The following is a 25,314-nucleotide window of genomic DNA, read 5'->3' on the forward strand; positions in this document are numbered from 1 at the left end:
TACAGAAACCGTTTATCTTAAACTGCAATAGACTGCCCCAAAGAAGAACTGCTTCAGTGCGAACAGGAACCTCTTTAGAATTTCTGGAAGGTAGAGTAGAGTGCTGCTAAATTGAGGGCAGGGTAAAGGGTATATACGTGTGGAGAGAGGATAGACCCCCCCCCTCCCCCCTCCCAGGAAACGTCTCACACCAGACGAGTGTAACGCCTATGTTTGCGTGGTAGAGTAATGGTGGTGTGCGCATACGTGGAGAACTTGTTTGCGCAGCAATCGCCGACATAGTGTAAATCAGGCGGAATAAGGGGAACCAGCCGAGGCAGATGGAAAACCGCCTTAAAAACCATCCACACACTGGCCGGCACACCGGACCTCGACGCAAGTCCGCCGGGCGGATTCGTGCCGGGGAACAGGCGCTCCTTCCCACGCGGAAAGCCGTGATTTAGACCGCACGGCTAACTGAGCGGGATACACAAACCATACTTAAAGGTGTAAGAAACTCTAGATTTTATTTAATTTATGAAAAAATTATCAGCCGTTACATTTTAAACTTCATGTTTAGAAAAAACCCAAATTTTATAGTTAATTATCTCAATTTACGACAGTTTTTAATAGATCTGGAAAATTCTAGAGTTTCATACACCTGTAAGTATGGTTTGTATGCTGTGCAAAATTCATCGAAGAATCTCTCTCACTTATGAAGAAAAGTGTGCCTGTAGCAACAAATGCAGCCAATAGTAAGTGAAAAAATTATGAAGTTTCACAACTACAAAAAAATTATTTTGTTATGTTTTTTAACTTCCACTGCCATGAGTGTGAATCCTGAATCCTTCCTGGTCATGCTAACAAAGTTTTATGAATTTATTTGTAAAAGTATAGGTAGTGGCAATTACAATACTGGCCATTAAAATTGCTACACCAAGAAGAAATACAGATGATAAACAGGTATTCAATGGGCAAATATATTATACTAGAACTGACATGTGATTACATTTCCACGCAATTTGGGTGCATAGATTCTGAGAAATCAGTACCCAGAACAATCACCGCTGGCCGTAATAACGGCATTGATACGCCTGGGCATTGAGTCAAACAGAGCTTGGATGGCGTGTACAGATACACCTGCCCATGAAGCTTCAACATGATACCACAGTTCATCAAGAGCAGTGACTGCCGTATTGTGACGAGCCAGTTGCTCGGCCACCATAGGCCAGACGTTTTCAATTGGTGAGAGATCTGGAGAATGTGCTGGACAGGGCAGCAGTCGAACATTTTCTGTATCCAGAAAGGCCCGTACAGGACCTGCAACATGCGGTCGTGCATTATCCTACAGAAATGTAGGGTTTCGCAGGGATCGAATGAAGGGTAGAGCCACGGGCCGTAACACATCTGAAATGTAACGTCCACTGTTCAAAGTGCCGTCAATGCGAACAAGAAGTGACCGAGACGTGTAACCAATGGCATCCCATACCATCACGCCGGGTGATACGCCAGTATGGCGATGACGCGTTCACCGAGATGTCACCAAACACGGATTCGACCATCACGATGTCTAAACAGAACCTGGATTCATCCGAAAAAATGACGTTTTGCCATTCGTGCACCCCGGTTCGTCGTTGAGTACACCATCGCAGGCCCTACTGTTTGTGATGCAGCCACGGTCTCCGAGCTGATAGTCCATGCTGCTGCAAACATCGTCGAACTGTTCGTGCAGATGGTTGTTGTCTTGCAAACGTCCCCATCTATTGACCCAGGGATGGAGACGTGGCTGCACGATCCGTTACAGCCATGCGGATAAGATGCTTGTCATCTCGACTGCTAGTGATACGAGACCGTTGGGATCCAACACGGCGTTCCGTATTACCGTCCTAAACTCACCGATTCCATATTCTGCAAACAGTCACTGGATCTCGACCAACGCGAGCAGCAATGTCGCGATACAAGAAACCGCAATCGCGATAGGCTACAATCCGACCTTTATCAAAGTCGGAAACGTGATGGTACGCATTTCTCCTCCTTACACGAGGCATCACAACAACGTTTCACCAGGCAACGGCGGTCAACTGCTGTTTGTGTATGAGAAATCGGTTGGAAACTTTCCTCATGTCAGCACGTTGTAGGTGTCGGCACCGGCGCCAACCTTGTGTGAATGCTCTGAAAAGCTAATCATTTGCATATCACAGCATCTTCGTCCCGTCGGTTAAATTTCGCGTCTGTAGCACGTCATCTTCGTCGCGTAGCAAATTTTAATGACCAGTAGTGTAAAATCTCCTCCAGCTTCAAGTCGGCCTTTTTGACGTCCTACCCCCCTTAAAGGTGTGTGTCTGCCGGGTTCCTCGCCTCCAAACAGAAGACATACAGAGCAACAAAAGACCTTACTTGTGGAAGTGCTTGCGGGTTACGAGGGAGGCTATTGGTGCAGCAAGAAGTTGGCTCCGACGTCGACCAGTAGAGTAGTGTTATGCAGGTATACAGGCTCTCCCAGTAAGGTCGCCGCAATGAAGGAAGGTTATATTGGAGAATAGTGGGGAATAATATGGCTGACCCGTCAGGGTAGCCGAGAGCGCTGACGCGCTGCCTCCTGGACTCGGGTAGGCGCGCCGGCCCCGGATCGAATCCGCCCGGCGGATTAACGACGAGGGCCGGTGTGCCGGCCAGCCTGGATGTGGTTTTCTGGTGGTTTTCCACATCCTGCTAGGTGAATACCGGGCTGGTCTCCACGTTCCGCCTCAGTTACGCGTTGCAGATATTTGCGAGATGTCCGCACTATTTCGCGATTTACACTCGATGCAGACAGTTGGGGTACACTGATTCCGTCCTGGTGGGTAAGGGGTGGCGGCAGGAAGGGCATCCGGCCATCCCTAACACTAACACTGCCAAATCCGTTGTAACCACGCCGACCCTGCGATCGCAGCGGGACTATGGCGTAAACGAAAGAAAGAAAGTGAGGAATAATATGGCGTTCTGGAATCCTTAATAAAACCAACCTGCTTTCAGTAAACTATAAGTTGCATTACTTATTGAACGCTCCTGGTACATAGGAATCGTACATCAACGTTTTAAAATAAGAGAAATGAGAGCTCGTACGGAAAGATTTAAGTGTTCGTTTTTCCCACGCACTGTTAGAATGTGGAACGGCAGATAAAGAGTCTGAGTGTAGTTGGATGAACCCTTTGCCAAGCACTTTAGCGTGTACTGCAGCGTGCTCGTGTAGATGTAGATGTGGACGTCCATTTTTTTCACTTTGTCCGTAACTTCCTCGTGTTGAGCACTGTTCCCGTTTCTTCTGTGTCTGTGTGGGACTCACCTGACGTGCGAGAAGGCCTCGGGGTGCAGTCCCAGCAGGCGCGCCACGGCAGCCACGACGCGCCGGCCCTCGTCCCAGGTGTGCACGCTGAAACACACGCACACCACTGGCTCAGCCCCCTCCTCTCCACCTGGCAAGTCGCTTCCGCCGGGCTGCAGCTCTGCTTCCTCTCTTCCTGACCGCAGGCCACCTTCCCGGAGCTGCCGACCTTCCCAGACCGCTTCCGCGGTACGTCACTTCTGCTGCGGGCTTCCCTCACACAGTCGCCCTCCTGCCTTTTCGGAGGCGACGTCGTTCCAGCGAGTCTTGTACATCTTTGTTCCGCAGAGACGCAGAAATTATTTACTGACGGAATTAATTGGACACTCGACATAGTGGTCTTTAGAGCCCAACAACTTGCTCCCCGTTTGCATTTTCCACGGTTTACGGGATGGATGTTTATCAAGCCTGTGACCAACACTTTCCGTCATCCTTGGAGTAATCTACGAAAGCACCTCACCAGTAGGTACCTTGCTGACGCCCTGACATTGAGCCCTAACAAAGTATGCACAATTTCAATAAAATACGATGGGACTGAATACTTCACTGTGCAAAAACTACTCATAAGTGGGGATAGCGAAAATAAACGTCCCTACATGCTTGTCTGAAGGAACAGACACTATTGGCGATACACAGCTGTACGAAGTATTTCGTAATTTATTTGCTGATTGCGAGTTCTTTGACGTCAGCTGCATTAGGTAAAGTTGCACTACCTAAGAGCGAGAAAGGAAAACATATGTCAGTCTGGGACTCGAACCTGGATTTCACACTTATCGCGAGCGTTCGCCTTAACCACTTCTGCTATCTGTGCACTCTCCCTAGGTTCATCCAAACTTCCATATGTCACACTGTCTGCATCCTTACATGGCAGTCCGCAAAATTCATAACCTATATAATGCCCGCAACATTTCTTGGGTTCCCGAAAAATGGAGAATGAGACAACGAGGCATCGAGACTGATGTTGTAGTCGTAGCACTTACTAAGTAAATTGAAGGTGGAGGGGGGTAGAAAGGAAAGGAAGAGGAAGGGACTATTGACGCCAGCTGTATCGGGAGTTTATGCGGATAGTTGGACCACTTTTTCGCTTTGTGATAGATGGCGCTGTAATAGTCAAAAACGTATAAGTACGTGGTATCACGTAACATTCCGCCAGTGCGGGCGGTATTTCCTTCGTGATACATTACCCGTGTTAAAATGGACCGTTTACCAATTGCGGGAAAGGTCGATACCGTGTAGATGTATAGCTATTGTGATCAAAATGGCCAACGGACGTGTGCTATGTATGCTGCTCGGTATCCTGGACGACATCATACAAGTGTCTGGACCGTTCGCCGGATAGTTACGTTATTTAAGGAAACAGGAAGTGTTCAGCCACATGTGAAACGTCAACCACGACCTGCAACAAATGATGATGCCCAAGTAGGTGTTTTAGCTGCTGTCGCGGCTAATCCGCACATCAGTAGCAGACATATTGCGCGAGAATCGGGAATCTCAAAAACGTCGCTGTTGAGAATGCTACATCACCATCGATTGCACCCGCACCATGTTTCTATGCACCAGGAATTGCATGGCGACGACTTTGAACGTCGTATACAGTTCTGCCACTGGGCACAAGAGAAATTACGGGACGATGACATGTTTTTTACACGCGTTCTATTTAGCGACGAAGCGTCATTCACCAACAGCGGTAACGTAAACCGGCATAATATGCACTATTGGGCAACGGAAAATCCACGATGGCTGCGACAAGTGGAACAACAGCGACCTTGGCGAGTTAATGTATGGTGCGGAATTATGGGAGGAAGGATAATTAGCCCCTGTTTTGTCGATGGTAATCTAAATGGTGTAGTGTATGCTGATTTCCTACGTAATGTTCTACCGATGTTACTAAAAGATGTTTCACTGCATGAGAGAATGGCGATGTACTTCCAACATGATGGATGTCCGGCACATAGCTCGCGTGCGGTTGAAGCGGTATTGAATAGCATATTTCATGATAGGTGGATTGGTCGTCGAAGCACCATACCATGGCCCGCACGTTCACCAGATCTGACGTCCCCGGATTTCTTTCTGTGGGGATAGTTGAAGAAATTTGCTATTGTGATCCACCGACAACTCCTGACAAAATGCGTCAGCGCATTGTCAATGCATGTGCGAACATTACGGAAGGCGAACTATTCGCTGTTGAGAGGAATGTCGTTACACGTATTGCCAAATGCATTGCTGTTGACGGACATCATTTTGAGCATTTATTGCATTAATGTGGTATTTACAGGTAATCACGCTGTAACAGCATGCCTTCTCAGAAATGATAAGTACACAAAGGTATATGTATCACATTGGAACAACCTAAATAAGATGTTTAAACGTACCTACGTTCTGTATTTTAATTTAAAAAACCTACCTTTTCGTCTAAAATTGTGAGCCATATGTTTGTGACTATTACAGCGCCATCTATCACAAAGCGTAAAAAGTGGTCCAACGAAAATATTCATATTTCTTTATGTACTACACGAATATGTAATAAAAAATTAGGGTTCTAATTTAAAAAAACGCAGTTGATGTCCGTTTGGCCTATGGCAGCGCCATCTAGCGGGCCATCCACAGCGCCATCTGGTTTCCCCCTTCAAGCTAGACAAGTTTCGTTCTTTGTAGTTTTTTCGTTTGACGCTTATTTCGTGAGATATTTGGCCCGGTCACGATCAGTGGACCACCCTGTATATTACGTAAATTGAAGGTGGAGGGGGGAGAAAGGAAAGGAAGGGGAAGGGACTATTGATGTCAGCTGCAGCGGGACTGAAAATGTGTGCCAGACCGGGATTCGAAGCCGAGATCTCCTAATCTCAAAGTAGCGAGCATGGGCTGTGGCGCTAGGTGGGAATGTGATTCGACCGAGAGGCGCGCCGAGATAGTCCGCGCAATTGCCATAAACACTGTGTCCAGGTGGCGCAGTTGTTAACGCAACTTCCTTGTAAGCAGGAGGTCCCTGGTTCGAATCCCTCTCCACCACACATGTCCGAAATAAGAGTCACCATACATTCATATAACTGTAGTGCTTGCATGCATGCCACTATTGCATAGTACTTCTATACCTAATACAGTTCAAGTCAAGGAATTCGCGGCGAGAGAAATAATTAGAAATTCTTCGTACAGTTGTGGACTGTCAACAATGCCAGTTCTTACAGACATGCATGTAAGTAGTACAAGCCGAGGAGGGCACACGACGATAACGATACTGGTCTCGATTACTCGTGTCTCATTTTGCCCGTTACGGGTTTCCAGATGATGTTGTGAGCATTATGTGATGAATTCAGGTGACTGACAATGTGACTTATGGAAGTTTCCGTCAGTTCGGCAAGTGTGCACGGATAACCAAAATGGTTAAGGCGATCTGTCGCTATAAGTGGGGAATGCGGGTTCGAGTCCTGAACTGACATAAATTTTTATGTCATTATTCAGTAGTAGATCTATTCCTAATACAGCTGATGTCAAGAAATTCACAGTCAGTAAATTAATTTCGCAAAAAGTAGATATCAATAACCGGTTCTTTATATCGATCTTTATTTTTTATTTTTATTTATTTATTTATTTGAGTATCTTTCTTTGTGGAGTAGAAAAGGGATTAAAAGAAGGAAGGAAAATTGCCACCGCCACTTTTGCCCTAAGTAAAAAAAGACAAACAAATCACTACTTCAAGTTTTGGCCCTTATCTAATCCCACTCCCAGTACGATTAATCTGGAGCTATGAGGGGGCGAGAAAGGTTGAAGGGAAGGAAACCGCAGGGGAGCCATAAATGGAAATGTCGTGTGGCTAGGGCCTCCCGTCGGGTAGACCGTTCGCCCGATGCAGCTCTTTCGATTTGATGCCACTTCGGCGACCTGCGCGTCGATGAGGATGAAATAATGATGATTAGGACAACACAACACCCAGTCCCTGGGCGGAGAAAATCTCCGACCCAGCCGGGAATCGAACCCGGGCCCTTAGGATTGACAGTCTGTCACGCTGACCACTCAGCTACCGCGGTGGACGAAAATTAAAGAAGATTAGTTTTGTTTTATTTGAGCGCAGGGAGGAGCGGGTCCAGCACGTCTAAACGTGTCTTCCCGTTGAGTCGACGTAGATTCCGTTTTTGGTTCTGTTCGGTGCTCAATGGGATTTTACATAATAACTCTGCAAGAAACTGTTCCTACACTTGAGAGAGGTGTTAGCAGAGAGTGATGGGCAGCTTTTTTTGTCCAACTTTGGTAGGTAATGTCGAGATTCAGGAAGATGTTTTGCTTCCTCTTTCGCTTCATGCTCATCAAATCAGTGGGTTACTTTTATCTAGACAGGGACAACCAGTAAAACCTTGTTCTTTAAAGAATAGATCTCTTAAGTGTAAAACATTTTCAAACGTCAGCTTACTTTACAAATGAGTCAATTTGATAAATATCTGAACCTAAGCAAGAGGCGAGAAACATTTTAGGAAAGTTTTGGAATTATGCTAAAAATTTCATGGAAGTCGCTATGTGCTTTTATTATCAAATCCTGGACGAGTATAGTTTGGATAATTTGCGCTCCATTTTAAGCAAAAACTAGTTTTCCTCTCATTTCAGTCTTTATAGCGTCATATTTCAAAATGTTTCAAATGGCTCTGAGCACTATGGGACTCAACTTCTGAGGTCATCAGTCCCCTAGAACTTAGAACTACTTAAACCTAACTAACCTAAGGACATCACACATATCCATACCCGAGGCAGGATTCGAACCTGCGACCGCAGCGCTCTCGTGGTTCCAGACTGTGGCGTCTAGAACCGCTAGGCCACACCGGCCGGCGCCATATTTCCTGAGCTATGAAATGGACAAAAATATGATTTTGCAGATACATTCAGTGGTGCATGTGGTTACTATTGCGAAATATGTTGCGAATAGTTTGTCTCTACTTTAAACTCTATTCACAACACATTCTGCAATGAATTAAAACGTCTTCTCTTATGCTGAAGTTTTACTACATGAACAGCAAAGACATAGTATGCGATAAACTCTTTCCTTTTCATTATTTTGTAGGGAGTGTGAACGAGAAAAAGTTTCGAAAAGGTTTGAAAATATATGTAAACTTTGTTGGAAGCCCCTAAGTCTCTCATTTTCAAATACTGAATGAATACATTCTAGGTAAGTGAGTTACACTGACTCACATCATGTACACAGTTCCTAACTGTAATACTTGTCATCTGTGTTAAACTTTTAGCTTAAGATTATAATTTTTAAATTTTTAAATTCGAGCAATAGCAATATGAAATATGTTGCCCCCGAAGGCCTGCAACAGGCTCCGTGCACCATGAACTGGGCTAGCCTTTTAGTAATATAATTGCAGATGCCCGTGGTACTGAATAAAAATGGCCACTGAAAATTGTATGAAGTCATGTAGCCTGATACAGAGGTTTTATAATTTATGACATTTGGACAGCTTACGCGTCAGCTGTCTTAGGTGTAGCTGTATGTTTCAGATGGCTGAGATGAGTGTGGTAGGGCTCTTGATAGTGATGAGCAGAGGGAGAGGTCGAAACCCAATGCAGTGCCAAGCTTACTCTTCTCAAATGCACAGAATGTCAGGCGGTGAGAATATTTGAGGGTGGGTGGTGGGTGTGGGAGTGGGGAGGGAGGGGGGGGGGGAGAGGAGGTAGTTCATACTAGCTTTGCGTTTAATGGCTCCCTAGTACACATGGTATTAGTCAGTATCCATTACACGTCTTGGCTTTATTTAAACTGACTGTCTATGGCAGCAGGATGCGAAGTAGTTTATGAAGATTTTTTTCCTGGAATTAGAAGGGGAAGTGGTGGGTGGTAGTAGCTGCCCTCCCCAGCCCCTCGCTGGGTACGCCGATGCCAAAGGGACTCCAGGCTGATGCCTTCAACCAAGGAGTGTCGCATTCCCTCCTTTCATGAGGCACTGCGGACAGGTGGACTCTGGTGCTGAGCCTGGCAATCAAGAACTGTACGCCATTTCTCCTCCCCTTCGCAGCGAAATGCTGGTTGGATTATTTCTAGCACCATCATGAATCGAACCGCCAACTCTGTCAAGACGAAAACGAATGCTCAAGCATAAGTTAGTGACCTGTGCTACGGAGAAGAATAAAATTAAACCATTTAATTTTACAGTTACATTTCCTTCCGGTGTGAACAGCGAACTCTCTGAAAACCACACTGCGACGTACAAACCGTTGCAGAGCAGGCATTACACTCTGCAGCTGAAAGGAGACAGTAGGTCCTACACTAAAGGACAGTGCAAATTTAGACTTAACTGGTTACAGTATCTGCTTACATTATCCGTGGACACTCATGTTTACTGAATATGAGATGACGCGTTGTTGAAGAGAGAGCGTTGCTGTTGCCAGGAGGAATTTATTAATTCGGCATCCTACATGAAAAGTTAATAACTGGTGAGGAGCGATATAATCCAAGAGTTCCTCGCATGTGTCCGCAGCTCGTGGTCTTGCGGTAGCGTTCTCGCTTCCCGCGCACGGGGTCCCGGGTTCTTTACAGATGAGGTTTCATTCCAACGTGATCAAATTGTAAATTTTCACAATCAACATGTGTGGGCTGACGAGAATCCGCACGCAACTGTGCAGACACGTCATCAACACAGATTTTCTGTGAACGTTTGGGCAGGCATTGTTGGTGATGTCTTGATTGGGCCCCATGTTCTTCCACCTACGCTCAATGGATCACGTTATCATGATTTCATACGGGATACTCTACCTGTGATGCTAGAACATGTGCCTTTACAAGTACGACACAACATGTGGTTCATGCACGATGGAGCTCCTGCACATTTCATTCGAAGTGTTCGTACGCTTCTCAACAACAGATTCGGTGACCGATGGATTGGTAGAGGCGGACCAATTCCATGGCCTCCACGCTCTCCTGGCCTCAACCCTCTTGACCTTCATTTATGGGGGCATTTGAAAGCTCTTATCTACGCAACCACGGTACCAAATGTAGAGACTCTTCGTGCTCGTATTGTGGACGGCTGTGATACAATACGCCATTCTCCAGGGCTGCATCAGCGCATCAGGGATTCCATGCGACGGAGGGTGGATGCATGTATCCTCGCTAACGGAGGACATTTTGAACATTTCCTGTAACAAAGTGTTTGAAGTCACGCTGGTACGTTCTGTTGCTGTGTGTTTCCATTCCATGATTAATGTGATTTGAAGAGAAGTAATAAAATAAGCTCTAACATGGAAAGTAAGCATTTCCGGACACTTGTCCACATAACATATTTTCTTTCTTTGTGTGTGAGGAATGTTTCCTGAAAGTTTGGCCGTACCTTTTTGTAACACCCTGTATATGTAGAAAGGAAGCAATAAACGTGTTAACTAATTTAGGAATGTACGCTCTCGGAACTCATACACAACGCCTGTCTTATACCTCTGCCACTGGAGTCGGCTAAGTATGTCCGTGATACTTTTGGGCTTGCTAAACGAGCCTTTGAAGAAACGGGCTGCTCTGATTGGGATCTTCTCTGTTTCAAATTCCACCTGGTAAGTGTCTCACATCGACGAGCAATACTAAAGTATCGACCGAACGAGGGTTTAGTCAGCTACCTCCTTCGTGGGTGACCTAGTCTTCCTGAGGCTTCTTCCAATGAATCTCAGTTTGGCATCTGCCTTTCCAACGATTAGAATTATGTGGTCGTCCCTCTTAAAAGGCCCCTTGCACATACTCCCAAACATTTACTGGATACGACTGCTTCCAGTGATCTTCCCGCTATTTATGCACAGTATGTTACATTTGCTTGCACACAGAGCCAATTTACAATCCTTGCACCAATAATCGATCCCATGCAGGTCTTCCTCAATCAAATTGAGCATCCAAGCTTTGAACAATCCCTAAAAAGAGTTGAGGCCGGTGCTTCAGCATCGGTGGATTACCATGGCTGCTCAACACTTCCGGTGTGAAGTCTGTCATCAGGCCGACAGGTGTTCTCTCTACAGGGAGGTGACAAAAATCATGGGATATCTCCTAACATCGTGTCGGACCTCTATTTTCCTGCATAGTGCAGCAAATCGACGTGACATGGATTTAAAGTCTTTGGAAGCTACTGGAGAATTACAGAGCCATGCTGCCTCTACAGCCGTCCATAATGGCGAAAGTGTTTCTGGTACAGGATTTTGTGCACGAAATGATCTCTTGATTACGCCCCACAAAAGTTTGATGGGATCCATGTCGGGCGACCTGGGTGGGCAGATCATTCGCTCGAATTGTCCAGAAAGTTTACGAAACCGATCGTGAACAGTTGTGGCCTGGTACTTGTCATCGTTGTTTGCGAACATGGCGAGTCCATGAATGGCTGCAATTGGTCTCCAAGTAGCCTAACATGACCATATCTAGTCAACGATCGGTTCCGTTAGACCAGAGAACCCAGTCCATTCCACGTAAACACGGCCAGCACCATTATGGAGCCACCACCAGCTTGTACAATGCCTCATGGACAACTTGAGTCCATGGCTTCCTGGGGTTTGCTCCACAGTCGAATCCTACCACCAGCTCTTACCAACTGAAATCGGAAAAATCGGATCAGGTCACGGTTTGCCACTCGTCCAGAATCCAAGCGATGTGCTCAGGAGTTCAGTTCTGCTACCACAGCCCATTAACGCCTTTGGTCCCTTCCCCCAAATCAATGAACCAACAATTAACGCCAAATTTCGCCGCACGTTCACAATGGATACGTTCGTCGTACGTCCCAAATTGATTTCTGCTGTTATTTCAAGCAGTGTTGCTTGTCTGTTGGCACTGACAGCTCTACGCAAACGCCGCTGCTCTCATCGTTAAGTGAGGACCGTCGGGAACTGCGTTATCCGTGGTAAAAGGTAATGCCTGAAATTTGGTACTCTCGGCACATTCTTGACATTGTGACTCTCGGAATATTGAATTCATTATTTTCGAAATGGAATGTCTCATGCGTCTAGCTCCAACTACGATTTCGTGTTCATAGTCTGTTACTTCCCGTCGCGTGGCCATAACTGCGTCGAAAATCTTTTCAAGTGAATCACCTGATTACAAATAACAGCTCCGCCACTGCACTGTCATTTCATATCTCGTGTACCCGACACTACAGCCATCTGTATCGCAATTCCATGACCTTTGTCACCTCAGTGTGTTACGCAGTGGTCTCTAATTGAAACGTGTCAGTGTATTGTGGGGTGTTTCTGCGAATAGTTGGAAGGGGGGAAATTCCATGTTGTGTAAGCAATGACTTCAGTGTTTTCACTGATTTGTGATAGCTTTACAAAGAGCATATTTATAAGAATTAATCGTGACAGAAAATTTCACAGGAACTTATGCAGATTACGTCACCTAAGAGGCAATGTGGCGTTCTGGTCACGGCAGCGGCCTAAGGCTCAGTTTACACACCGCGAGTTCTACGCGGTTGTCGCAATCCAGACTTCCAACTTTTCCAGTGATTCCGGCGGAGGCGGCACAGCTTGCGGCATCTGGGAACGCCAGGCCGCAGATTCTGACCGGGTTGCGAAGACTGCGACTTCCATTATCAAAACAAACTTCAGTGAAATCAAACGCAAGGGTGGCTACATTATGAGTGCAACTGCGACTGGAATTCCATTGTTAAATGCAAAGGAGAGAGTGGACAAGTGGAAAGAGTACACTGAAGGTCGCTATGAGGAGGAAGATTTCTCTGATGAGACAGAAGAAGAAACAGGAGTCGATTTAGAAGAGATAGGGGTCCAGCATTAGAATCAGAATGTAAAAGAACTTTGGAAGACTTAACGTCAAATAAGGCAAAAGAGACAGATAATATACCATCAGAATTTCTAAAATCATTGGGGGAATTGGTAGTAAAACGACTATTCACATTGGTGTGTGGGATGCATGAGCCTGGCGATATACAGTCCGACTTTCGGAAAAATATCATCCACACAATTCCAGACTGCAAGGCATGACAAGAGCGAGCATCAGCTTAACAGCTCACGCGTTCAAATTGCTGAGAAAAGCAATATACAGAAGAATGGAAAAGAATTTTGAAGATGTGTTAGATGACGGTAAGTTTGACTTTAGGAAAGGTAAAGACACCAGAGAGGCAATTCTGACGTTGCGGTTGTTAATGGAAGCAAGACTAAAGAAAAATCGAGACATGTTCATAGGATTTATCGACCTGGACACGTCAAACTGCGCACAATGTTCGAAATTCTGAGAGAAATAGGAGTAAGCTATAGGGAAAGACGGCTAATATAAATATGTACAAGAACCATGGGGGAACAGTTAGAAGACCAAGATCGAAGCGCTGCGATTAAAAAGGGTGTGAGGCAGGGATACAGTCTTTCGCCAATACTGCTCAATCTATAAATTGAAAAAGCAATGACGGAAATAAAAGAAAGGCTTAAGAGTGGAATTAAAATTCAGCGTGAAAGGATATCAATGATACGATTCGCAGATGACAATGCTATCTTCAATAAATGTGAAGAAGAATTACAGGATCTGTTGAATGGAATGAATTATTGTAATGAGCACGGTATGTGGACTGAGAGTAAATCGAAGAAAGATCAAAATAATGAGAGGTAGCAGAAACGAGAACAACGAGAAACTTAACATCAGGATTGATGATCACGAAGTAGATGACGTTAAGGAATTCTACTACCCAGGCAGCAATATCACCAATGACGGGCGGAGCAAGGAGGACATCACAAGCAAATTTGCGTTGGTGAAAAGGGCATTCCTGGCCGAGAGAAATCTACTACTATCAAACATAGGCCATAATTTGAAGAAGAAATTTATGAGAATGAACGTTTGGAGCATAGCATTGTGTGGTAGTGAAACATGGACTGTGAGAAAACCAGAACGGAAGAGAATCGAAGCATTTGAAATGTGGTGCTACAGACGAGCTTTGAAAATTAGGTGGACTGATGCCGCGCGGAGTGGCCGCGCGGTTTGAGGCGTCAAGTCACGGACTGCGCGGTCCCTCTCGCCGGAGGTTCGAGTCCTCCCTCCGGCATGGGTGTGTGTCTTGTTCTTCGCATAAGTTAGTTTAAGTAGTGTGTAAGTCTAAGGACCGATGACCTAAGCCGTTTGGTCCCTTAGGAATTCACACACATTTGAACGTTTTTTGGTGGACTGATAAGATAAGGAATGAGGCGGTTTTGCGCAGAATTGGAGACGAAAGGAATATATGGAAAACACTGACAAGAAGAAGGTTCAGGATGATAGGACATCTGTTAAGGTATAAGAGAATAACGTCCATGGTACTAGAGGGAGCTGTAGACGATAAAAACTGTAGAGGAAGACAGAGACTGGAATACAGCCAGAAAATAATTGTGGAAGTAGGTTGCAAATACTACTCTGAGATGAAAAGGCTGGCACAGGAGAGGAAATGGCGGGCAGCACCAGACAAGTAAGATGAGAAAAAAAAAAAGAGAAAGAAATGGACATACACAGCGTACATCGCATAACAACAAAGTAGTTGGCAGTAATTGTTCCAAGCGACAACTGCAAAGAGAAGGTTACGCTAATTACAGTGCGCACAATGTCGTGACGACTACACACGGTCCAGTCACGTTCATGTGACCACCGTCTATATTCGACGTGAACGTGCGTTAACCACTCACAGACGGCACGTGGCAGCAATAGCAGTGGAAGATATACACTGAAGAGCCAAAGAAACTGGTACACCTGCCTAATATCGTGTAGGACCCCCGCGAGCATGCAGAAGTGCAGCAACACAACGTGGCATGGACTCGACTACTGTCTGAAGTAGTGCTGGAGGCAGCTGACATCCCTGAATCCTGCAGGACTGTCCATAAATCCGTAAGAGTACGAGGGAAGTGGAGATCTCTTCTGAACAGCACGTTGCAAGGCATCCCAGATATGCTGAATAATGTTCATGTCTGGGCAGTTTGAGGGCCAGCGGAAGTTTTTAAACTCGAGTGTTCCTGGAGCCTCTCTGCAGAAATTCTGGACGTGTGGAGTGTCTCATTGTCCTGCTGGAATTTCCCAAGTCTGTCGGAATGCATAATGGACATGAATGGATGCACGTGATCAAACAGGATGCTTACACACGTGTCACCTGTCAGAGTGGTATCTAGACATATCAGGGGTCCCATACCACTCCAACTGCACACGCCTCACACTATTACAGAGCTTCCACCATCTTGAACAGTCTCCTGCTGACATGCAGGGACCAAGGATTCATGAGGTTGTGTCCACACCAGTACATGTCCATCCGCTCGATACAATTTGAAACGAGACTCGTCCGACCAGGCAACATGTTTCTAGTCATCAACAGTCCAGTTTCGGTGTTGACATGCTCAGGCGAAGCGCAAAGCTTTGTATCGTGCAGTCATCAAGGGTACACGAGTGGGCCTTCTGCTCCGAAAGCCCATATCGATGATGTTTCATTGAATGGTTCGCACGCTGACACTTGCGATGACCCAGCATTGAAATCTGCAGCAATTTGCGGACTGTGGGCTCTCTACATTCTGGAAAGCACAATGGATCAACACAAGCATGCATTTATCCTTGGGGATCATGACCATACCTGCATGCAATTTGTTTTTCCTCGGCACAATGACATATACCAACAGGATAATGCAATATGTCACGCAGCTCGCAGTGTGCTTGCATGGTTCGTAGAGCACCAGAATGAGTTTACCGGACTCTCCTGGCCACCAAACTCCCGAATTTAAACACGATCGAGAATCTGTGGGACCACTTCAGTAGTGCTGTTCGCGCCATTGGTCCTCAGCCGAGGAATTTAGTGCAGCTGGCCACGGCAATAGAGTTGCTGTGGCTCCGCATCCCTGTCGGTATCTTCCAGAACCTTACTGACTCTCTCCCAGCACGTCTCGCAGCGGCCCCCGCTTCAAAAGGTGTTTGTTCAGGCTTTTGACAGGTAATCACCCTAATAAGAGGACCAGCGCCCATAAACATATGGCCAATTATTGTCTCCTTCGCGGACAAAGAAGAGTAAATATCTTTAGAAATTCTTCCAATCCATCTGTGGCATGAATATCCTTCACACTATTTCTGATTTACGAAATATTTTGCAAAATTTTGAAAAATTCTGATACTGAAAACAGCGAGGAACATAAAATTACTCAACAGGGTGACTCTACATTACTTCCCAAGTCACTAGACTTACAAGAAATAACAAAGCTTGCTTTAAAGCTATTCCAGATTTTGGTAAAAGTTTTTAAAATGGCAGATCCAACTGTAAGGCTGTACATATGCGTTCCCACATTTGATAGCAGGCCTTCGATCTGTACTCCAAACTGAAACCAATGAAACTCCTGCAGTTCTATGTCCAAAAGAAAAAACAAGTCAATTTGAGACAGATATGGCTGATACAGGGGGTGTTCGAGAGCTTTTAAGCAGTCTTGGCATTGTTACAGTTTGTGGAAGGAACTGCAATTCACGCACTATTAAACCTGCTCCATGAAGATTACGGAAGTCGTAGTAACATTTGTTTTTATTGAAACATTTACTTTACCTGCTAAAATTAGGGTTTTTAGTCTCTCTGCTACATATAACCAAGACTCCTTGACGGTTCAATAACGTTAGCATAACATAGAAGCCGCATTACAGGGTCGGTAGTGTTAAATATACTACTACTACTACTACTATTATTACTTTTATAACAACAGCTACTACTACTACTACTACTACTACAAATAAAGTAATATTGATAGTAATAATAATAATAATAATGATAATGATAACAGTGAAAAACTACTACAATATTGGCAGTTCTACTAACACCCTCAAGACTAAATTCAACAATGCATTTACATCGGTCAACAATAACTGGGTATTATTTATATCCATTGACAATGGTGGAAATAGAATTACTCATGGAGTTATAGCTAATAGGGAATACCTTGAGCGCGAGGTCGGAAGTTCAAGCTTTAGTAAGGCTCATTCAAAAATTTTGTGTAACAATTATGACAGGAGAAATATTAGCTGCTAATGACTCACCGTAACCATCAGGAGGGCGACACAAAATGAGTGTCCAGGAGGTGCAAAGATCAACCTTCAATGGGATGTTTGTATTACTCTTCACAAAACACACATCGTCGACATTCAACAAACATTCAAATCAAATCATTAACTTGCACCACGAGCATCGAATGGAAAATGAATGGCACGTCACAGTGATCACAAAGGTTCGCGTCATCGAGATCGAAGGCGAACTCCTTGGGAGTTACAAACGGTGCAGGTCGTTCAGCAACGTATCCCCTCTTGAAGAAAGTATACATAACGGAGTGATGATAACTGATAAAACTGTGATGGCATGCAACCGAATGCGAATTAGTGTCGTGGAACTTATCGTGACAGTGGGTATTCTTTAAAGCGTAGCTGCAGATAGTGTGATACTATGTTTTATAGGCACGGAAAAAACAAACATCCCGAGGCTGAATTTTTCCAGTGTTTCCAGGTGGTATGAACTGTTATGTCACACGCTTTTCAGGAGGGATAATTTCCTCTAAAAGGGTATGATTTTCATACGCAGCCCAGGAATCAAGCAAAAGCAAGTTATTTTGATCAGCTATTGACTAAAGCAGTGTTCATACCATAGTTGAAGTTCTCTTATGCCTGTTTTCCTATTCTTGCTTGCAGTGACGTAAATATTCCCTACTGGCAATGCAAGATCACGCACACGAGAAAGAATCGTAGGGAGTAGAGCACCTCCAACTTCTCGCAGCACAATAAATAAGACATTGATATTGATTGATCTTGATACAACTTTGTCTGCATCTACATCTACATGGTTACTCTGCAATTCACACTTAAGTGCCTAGCAGAGCGTTTATAGAACCATTTTCATACTACTTCTCTACCATTCCACTCTCGAATGGCGCGTGGGAAAAAGGAACACCTAAATCTTTCCGCTCGAGCTCTGATTTCTCTTATTTTATTATGATGATCTTTTCTCCCTACGTAGGTGGGTGTCACCAAATATTTTCGCATTCGGAAGAGAAAGTTGGTGATTGAAATTTCGTAAATAGATCTTGCCGCAAAGAAAACCGGCTTTGTTTTATTGGCTGCCAACCCAACTCACGTATCATATCAGTGGCACTCTCACCCGTATTGCGCGATAACACAAAACGAGCTGCCCTTCTCTGCACTTTTTCGATGTCATCCATCAATCCTACCTGGTAAGGATCCCACAGCGCGCAGCAATATTCCAGCAGAGGACGGACAAGTGTAATGAAGGCTGTCTCTTTAGTGGGTTTGTCGCATCTATCTAAGTGTTCTGCCAACGAAGCGCAGTCTTTGTTTCGCCTTTCCCACAATGCTCGTAATTGTAATTCCTAGGTATTTAGTCGAATTGACAGCCCTTAGATTTGTGCGATTTATCGTATACCCAAAATTTATGGGATTTCTTTTAGTACACTTGTGGATGACCTGGCACTTTTCTTTGTTTAGTGCCAATTGCCGTTTTTCGCACCATACAGAAATTCTCTCTAGATCATTTTGTAATTGGGATTGATTGTCTGATGATTTTACTAGACGGTAAATTACAGAGTCATCTGCAAACATCTAAGGGGGCTGTTCAGATTATCACCTAGATTATTTATGTAAATCAGGAGCAGCAGAGGGCCCATGACACTACCATGCGGAACGCCAGATATCACTTCTGTTCTACTCGATGATTTACCGTCTATCACTACGAACTGTCACCTCTCTGAGAGGAAATCACAAATCCAGTCACACAACTGAGACGGTACTCCATATGCACGCAATTTGATTAATAGTCGCTTGTGAGAAACGGTATCAACAGCCTTCTGGAAATCTAGGAATATAGAATAGATCTGAGATCCCTTGTCAACACCACTCATTACTTCATGGGAATAAAGAGCTAGCTGTGTTGCACAAGAACGACATTTTCTGAATCCGTGTTGGTTATATATCAATAAGTCATTTTCTTCAAGGTGATTCTGATGTTCGAGTACAGTATATGCTCCAAAATTCTACTGAAAATTGAGGTCAGTGATATGGGTCTGCAATTCAATGGGTTACTCCTATTTCCTTTCTTGAATATTGGTGTGACCTGTGTTACTTTCCAGTCTTTAGGAACAGACCTTTCGTCAAGTGAGCGGTTGTATATGATTGCTAAGAAAGGCGCTATTGTGTGTGCATACTCTGAAAGGAACCTGATTGGTATACCATCTGGGCCAGAAGACTTGCCGGCCGGAGTGACCGAGCGGTTCTAGGCGCTACAGTCTGGAACCGCGCAACCGCTACGGTCGCAGGTTCGAATCATGCCTCGGGCATGGATGTGTGTGATGTCCTTAGGTTAGTTAGGTTTACGTAGTTGTAAGTTCTAGAGGACTGATGACCTCAGAAGTTAAGTCCGATAGTGCTCAGAGCCATTTGAACCGGAAGGCTTGCCTTTCTTAAGTGATTTGAGTTGTTTCGCAACACCTAAGATATCCATTTTTATGTCACTCATGCTAACAGCTGCTTTGGTTTCGAATTCTGGAATATTTACTTCGTCCTCTTTCGTGAAGGAATTACGGAAATCCGTACTTAGTAACTCCGCTTTAGTGGCACCATCATCGGTAACATTTCCATCGCTATTGCGCAGTGACGGAATTGACTGTTTTTTGCTACTGGTACCTCTAATTCCCAGGGTTCCTTTGATATGCATGTTCTCTTCAAATCCCGACTGTTCGGAGTAGAAAACAAATTCCTTACTGAACGACGGGATAAGTTTGTCTCTCTCTTCTACAAGTTTTCGCGTCGATTCCGCAGTTTGCTGTGCATCGTCAAGGTGAAACTTTGTTGAAAATTTCGTTATCTTACGTCTTCCAATCCTGTAGCACTGTTTAAAGCTATCCAACCATCCACGGCTTCCATGGAAATCACTGTAATCTATTTCGCCCGCAGTTTGATGTGCATAACATAACAGGTCACTGTCCGCCCCTGGTAGCTGATAGGTGCCGGCACGGTAGCTTCTTAGCGTGTTCGGTCAGAGGGCTGTGTGCTCTCTGTAATAAAAAAACTGAGTCAAGGAATCAACGACCAACTTGAACGGATGTCTTGTGACGTCTGCCCAGACCAAATGCAACGAACAATATCGAACAAAATGAAAAAAAGAGGTAAAAAAGTGGTATATCAATCCTAAGGGCTCGGGTTCGATTCCCGGCTGGGTCGGTGATTTTCTCCGCTCAGGAACTGGGAGTTGTGTTGTCCTAAACATCATCATTTCATCCCCATCGACGCGCAAGTCGCCGAAGTGGCGTCAAATCGAAAGACTTGCACCCGGCGAACGGTCTACCCGACGGGAGGCCCTAGTCATACGACATTTTTTTAATAGGTCACTATCATGCACATTCTGTATATTGTATCGAGCATCCTTGACACGCGCAAACACCAGTTTTTGTAACAAGTGAACCTTCTCCTCCCTTGAATATCCGTAGTTTTTCTAATGCACTATACGGTCATATTGCTGCGGGCTGATCTGAAATCTGTTCATAATTATGTTTTTACTATGATGCGGATGAACTTCAAAGTACGTAACTATGTTTAGTACTCGCTCCTTGGGCAACGATTGTCCTTTGACACGTTTCACTGGAGACGGGATTTATGGCTCTCTGTCCGACAGCGATGACGAACTACACGGATCGACACCTGTTTCAGTATCACTTTCACTTGGTAAGCACGCATCATTGTACTCCTCACGAATATTGTCCGCACAGTCGAGTATATACTACACCACACCCCCAATGACTCATCGTGCAGAAACGCTAATATTTCAGCTGCCACTTCTTTTTGACTCTGCGAAATTCCTTGGGTTCCTTTCTGAAGAAATATCAACTTCGGCAACCGTTGTTCTAGATACAATTCCATGTTTGCGTTCTTTATCATTGCCGTTGCCCTGCATTGTATCGACACCACTAACACTGCAGCACTGTTGTTAGTTACCCGTAGACTAAGCAGTTGAGCTACACGCCGTAGCCTCACGCTGCGCTTACCATTGGATACTTCCAGTCCCGCGCCCTGTTGCCATTAGCAGCCAATATTGTGGATGCACGGTAGACAACACGTGGAGCGCCGAATGCCGTTAACGCCATAGGCCTTTGGGACTTCGCAATCAAGGGGTAGCTTGTAAGAAAGTAGAATCCAAGCGGCAGAAATGAAATTTGAAAAGTGGAGAGCTGCACAAGATTAGACAGGCTATGAAACGAAGGCATAAAAGCAGAGCTTGGGATATGTGCAAGGAGATCAAGTATAATACGTAATATGTCTGACGCTGACGCTGTACACAGAAGATACGTTTTAAGGTGGGTCCGGTGGCTACTGAAAGCTTCTCGAGATGCTCGCGTTTGACGAGCAAAGTTGTTAATAAAGGAATTTGTATGAAACTTGTGACAGCAACACATTTTTCTTTCTTAAAGGTCGCTGTTCCACTTGCTGTCAACGCCTGCTCTTAATCTTTTAAGAATATCTCATCCTAATCTTCATTTCATTTGGTGTTTTCTTTAAAAGGTTATAAAGGCAGTTTTCATAATATTAGAGCGCTGAAGTACGTTGTCAGCTACGTGACAATAGTTGCGCAACTTTTCTTATGGTTAAATTTCCATAAATTCACTAATTTTATGTGAACCTTTGCCGCCGGCCGGAGTGGCCGAGCGGTTCTAGGTGCTACAGTCTGGAACCGCGCGACTGCGACGGTTGCAGGTTCGAATCCTGCCTCGGGCATGGATGTGTTGTGTCCTTAGGTTAGTTAGGTTTAAGTAGTGCTAAGTTCTAGGGGACTGATGACCTCAGAATTTAAGTCCCATAGTGCTCAGAGCCATTTGAACCATTTTTGAACCTTTGCCAGCTGACGGCCTGCGTTTCTTGGTGATTCAGTATGATTCGCTTCATGTTGTTTTATTTTCATTTTGCACACTGCCACAGAATGTATATTACGTGTTCAATTATGTAAGTAATGGTTGTGTTCTTTACAACTGTGATTCGTTATTACAAGATAATACAAGGTGGTTCAAAAAGGAAGAATAAATTTTAATTGTTTATTACACCCAAACTGTAAAAGATAGAAACACATTGTGAAAGTTACTGGATAGAAGAAGGTTCAACGTTTTATGTTCGCACAGACGCCATACAGTCAACATGAGCACTGTGTTTTACTCGAGAAACAGCGAAATGGCGGTCCATTTCATTCACACACAAATCAACAGGTCGCTGTTTATATTGAATCGTAACCTTCATCAATTCTCGAAGAATGGCTGCCATATGTGGGACGAAAAATCTGCCTTTTGTGTACCACTACAGAAAAAAATCGCAAGGTATGAGGTCTAGTGACCTGGAAGGACAAAAACAATGAACAAAATATTGTTGTCCAACTCTTCCAATCCAACGTTGTGGGACGGTGGTGTTAAGATAACGCCGCACCTCAAGGTGAAAGTAAGGCCAGGCGTCGTCATACATAAAAATGAAAAACAATTGAATCTTTGTGAAGTTTGCAGCATGGCAGGTATGACATTCCCGTTAGCGTTCCTTCTGAAAAAAAGGCCATAAATTTTGTGAACAGAAATGCCACAAAACACTCTCAGTTTCGGTGAATCTCCTTCATGTTCGACACGATGCTAGGATTTTGTGACCCCCAAATTCTTACATTATGGCGGTTTACTTTACCCGATGGACGAAACGGCGATTCGTCCAAAAAGATGAGTCTTTCGAAAAAAAAGTGTCCCCTGCCATATCCAGGACAACTGAAATGCAAAATTTGCACATTCTATTATGCTCGCTGGGGCACTATTCTTGCAGTTACTGCAACTTGTAAGGCGTCCTAAGCAGGCGTCGTTTCAGAATACGCTACAGCGTTGTTTCAGGAATTGGAAGGGCTGACCCGCCCGTCTTGTGCGCTACCGAGGGCTCCGTGTGAACGCATCTTGGATACGCTCGACATTTTCATCACACGTGCGTGGCCAGCCGGTACTCTTCCCTCTGTGTATGCAACCAACTTCCATGCATTTTTTATGCTAGTCATAAATCTGCTCGTGCAGATGCGCCTTCTTGCTGAATCGATGGCGAAATGCACGTTCCAGTTAAACATCGGATTGACTTCGCGCAAATTACAACACAAAACAACTTCTCTTGTGATGTATTCGCCATGTTGGTACAAGCAAACAACCGCGCAGCTGTGTCAAAACTTCGAATCTTCCTCTATCCAATGACATACGTGATGTGTTTACATCTCTAATAGTTTATCTGTATTGTTGTTGTTGTTGTGGTCTTCAGTCCTGAGACTGGTTTGATGCAGCTCTCCATGCTACTCTGTCCTGTGCAAACTTCTTCATTTCCCAGTACCTACTGCAACCTACATCCTTCTGAATCTGCTTAGTGTATTCATCTCTTGGTCTCCCTCTACGATTTTTACCCTCCACGCTGCCCTCCAATACTTAATTGGTGATCGTTGATACCTCAGAACGTGTCCTACCAACCGATCCCTTCTTCTAGTCAAGTTGTGCCGCAAACTTCTCTCCTCCCCAATCCTATTCAATACCTCATCATTAGTTATGTGATCTACCCATCTAATCTTCAACATTCTTCTGTAGCACCACATTTCGAAAGCTTCTATTCTTTTCTTCTACAAACTATTTATCGTCCATGTTTCACTTCCATACATGGCTACACTCCATAAATATTTTCAGAAACGACTTCGACCCTTAAATCTATACTCGATGTTAACAAATTTCTCTTCTTCAGAAACGCTTTCCTTGCCATTGCCAGTCTACATTTTATATCCTCTCTATTTCAACCATCATCAGTTATTTTGCTCCCCAAATAGCAAAACTCCTTTACTACTTTAAGTGTCTCATTTCCTAATCCAATTCCCTCAGCATCACCCGTCTTAATTCGACTACATTCCATTATCCTCGTTTTGCTTTTGTTGATGTTCATCTTATATCCTCCTTTCAAGACACTGTCCATCCCGTTCAACTGCTCTTCAGGGTCCTTTGGAGTCTGTGACAGAATTACAATGTCATCGGCGAACCTCAAAGTTTTTATTTCTTCTCCATGGATTTTAATACCTACTCCGAATTTTTCTTTTGTTTCCTTCACTGGTTGCTCAATATACAGATTGAATAACATCGGGGAGAGGCTACAACCCTGTCTCACTCCCTTCCCAACCACTGCTTCCCTTTCATGTCCCTCGACCCTTATAACTGCCATCTAGGTTCTGTACAAATTGTCTGTATTAAACAAATGAAATCTGTTCCTTCTTTTTGATTTTTTAAATTGTAGAATGAGACTGTCGTAGCTAAAGTTCTAGTTAACAGCTTAATGTATGTATAAAAGAATTTAAAAGTAAGTACAGACATCAACGTAGATGCTCTGGTAACGCCACTGTTTCATCCTTTAATAGGCAGTTCAAAGTGCTGGAAAGTCCAATCAAGATACAGCGCTTCACTGGAAACACTCTGCAGCAGATGCGGGCGCCTCCAAAGCGTCCGGCTGCACAGGTCGGGTCGATAGAGAGGCGCTGGCGACAATATGTTCCTCACCGGAAATTACTTGTCGGGGCCCACTGCGTAGTGCCATGGAGCGCCGATAGGGGCACAGCCAGGAGCTCACCTCACCTCCCTCCAATCGGTGGCTAGCTCACAATATCTCCCCACCAATGCACCCGTTCCTCACACAAACACGCCACAGAAGTAGGTCGTCAATTTCAAGTACAGTTCCTGCGCAAATATCACGTGCAGTTTTCGATAGGCGGTACTTCTCAGCTGCAAAATATTTAATTACAATCGTCTTCGAACACCTATCGTCAGCTGCCAAAAGACCCACGCTTTTGTGCTAGCGGTTTCGGTTTATAAGGCAGTCACTGGGCCACAAAACATCACCTTAGCGTCTGTACGCCTACGTGCAATCCATCATGATTTTGATAATGACCATTTTCTTCTAATCATCCTGTGGTGTTGCAATTCTTCTTGTTAGGTCCATGCTTGCTACAAAATGGGAAGTG

General features: G+C 44.6%; 1 protein-coding gene across 3 annotated transcripts in view; it reads right to left on the reverse strand.

Moving 5' to 3' along the window:
• Window positions 1-25,314, reverse strand: part of LOC126473156 (receptor-type tyrosine-protein phosphatase N2) — a 467,189-nt gene that overhangs the window by 88,076 nt on the left and 353,799 nt on the right. For 2 of the 3 annotated variants that reach the window (XM_050100017.1, XM_050100019.1), the window contains one exon: window positions 3,305-3,391. The exons of the other annotated variant lie outside the window; for it this stretch is intronic. In XM_050100017.1, coding sequence (XP_049955974.1) covers window positions 3,305-3,391 — 87 coding nt within the window. The remainder of the gene's footprint in view (window positions 1-3,304; window positions 3,392-25,314) is intronic. 3 annotated transcript variants of the gene reach the window in all.

This window comes from Schistocerca serialis, chromosome 4 (genome assembly GCF_023864345.2).
Source record: "Schistocerca serialis cubense isolate TAMUIC-IGC-003099 chromosome 4, iqSchSeri2.2, whole genome shotgun sequence".
NCBI classification, from domain to species: Eukaryota; Metazoa; Arthropoda; class Insecta; order Orthoptera; family Acrididae; genus Schistocerca; species Schistocerca serialis.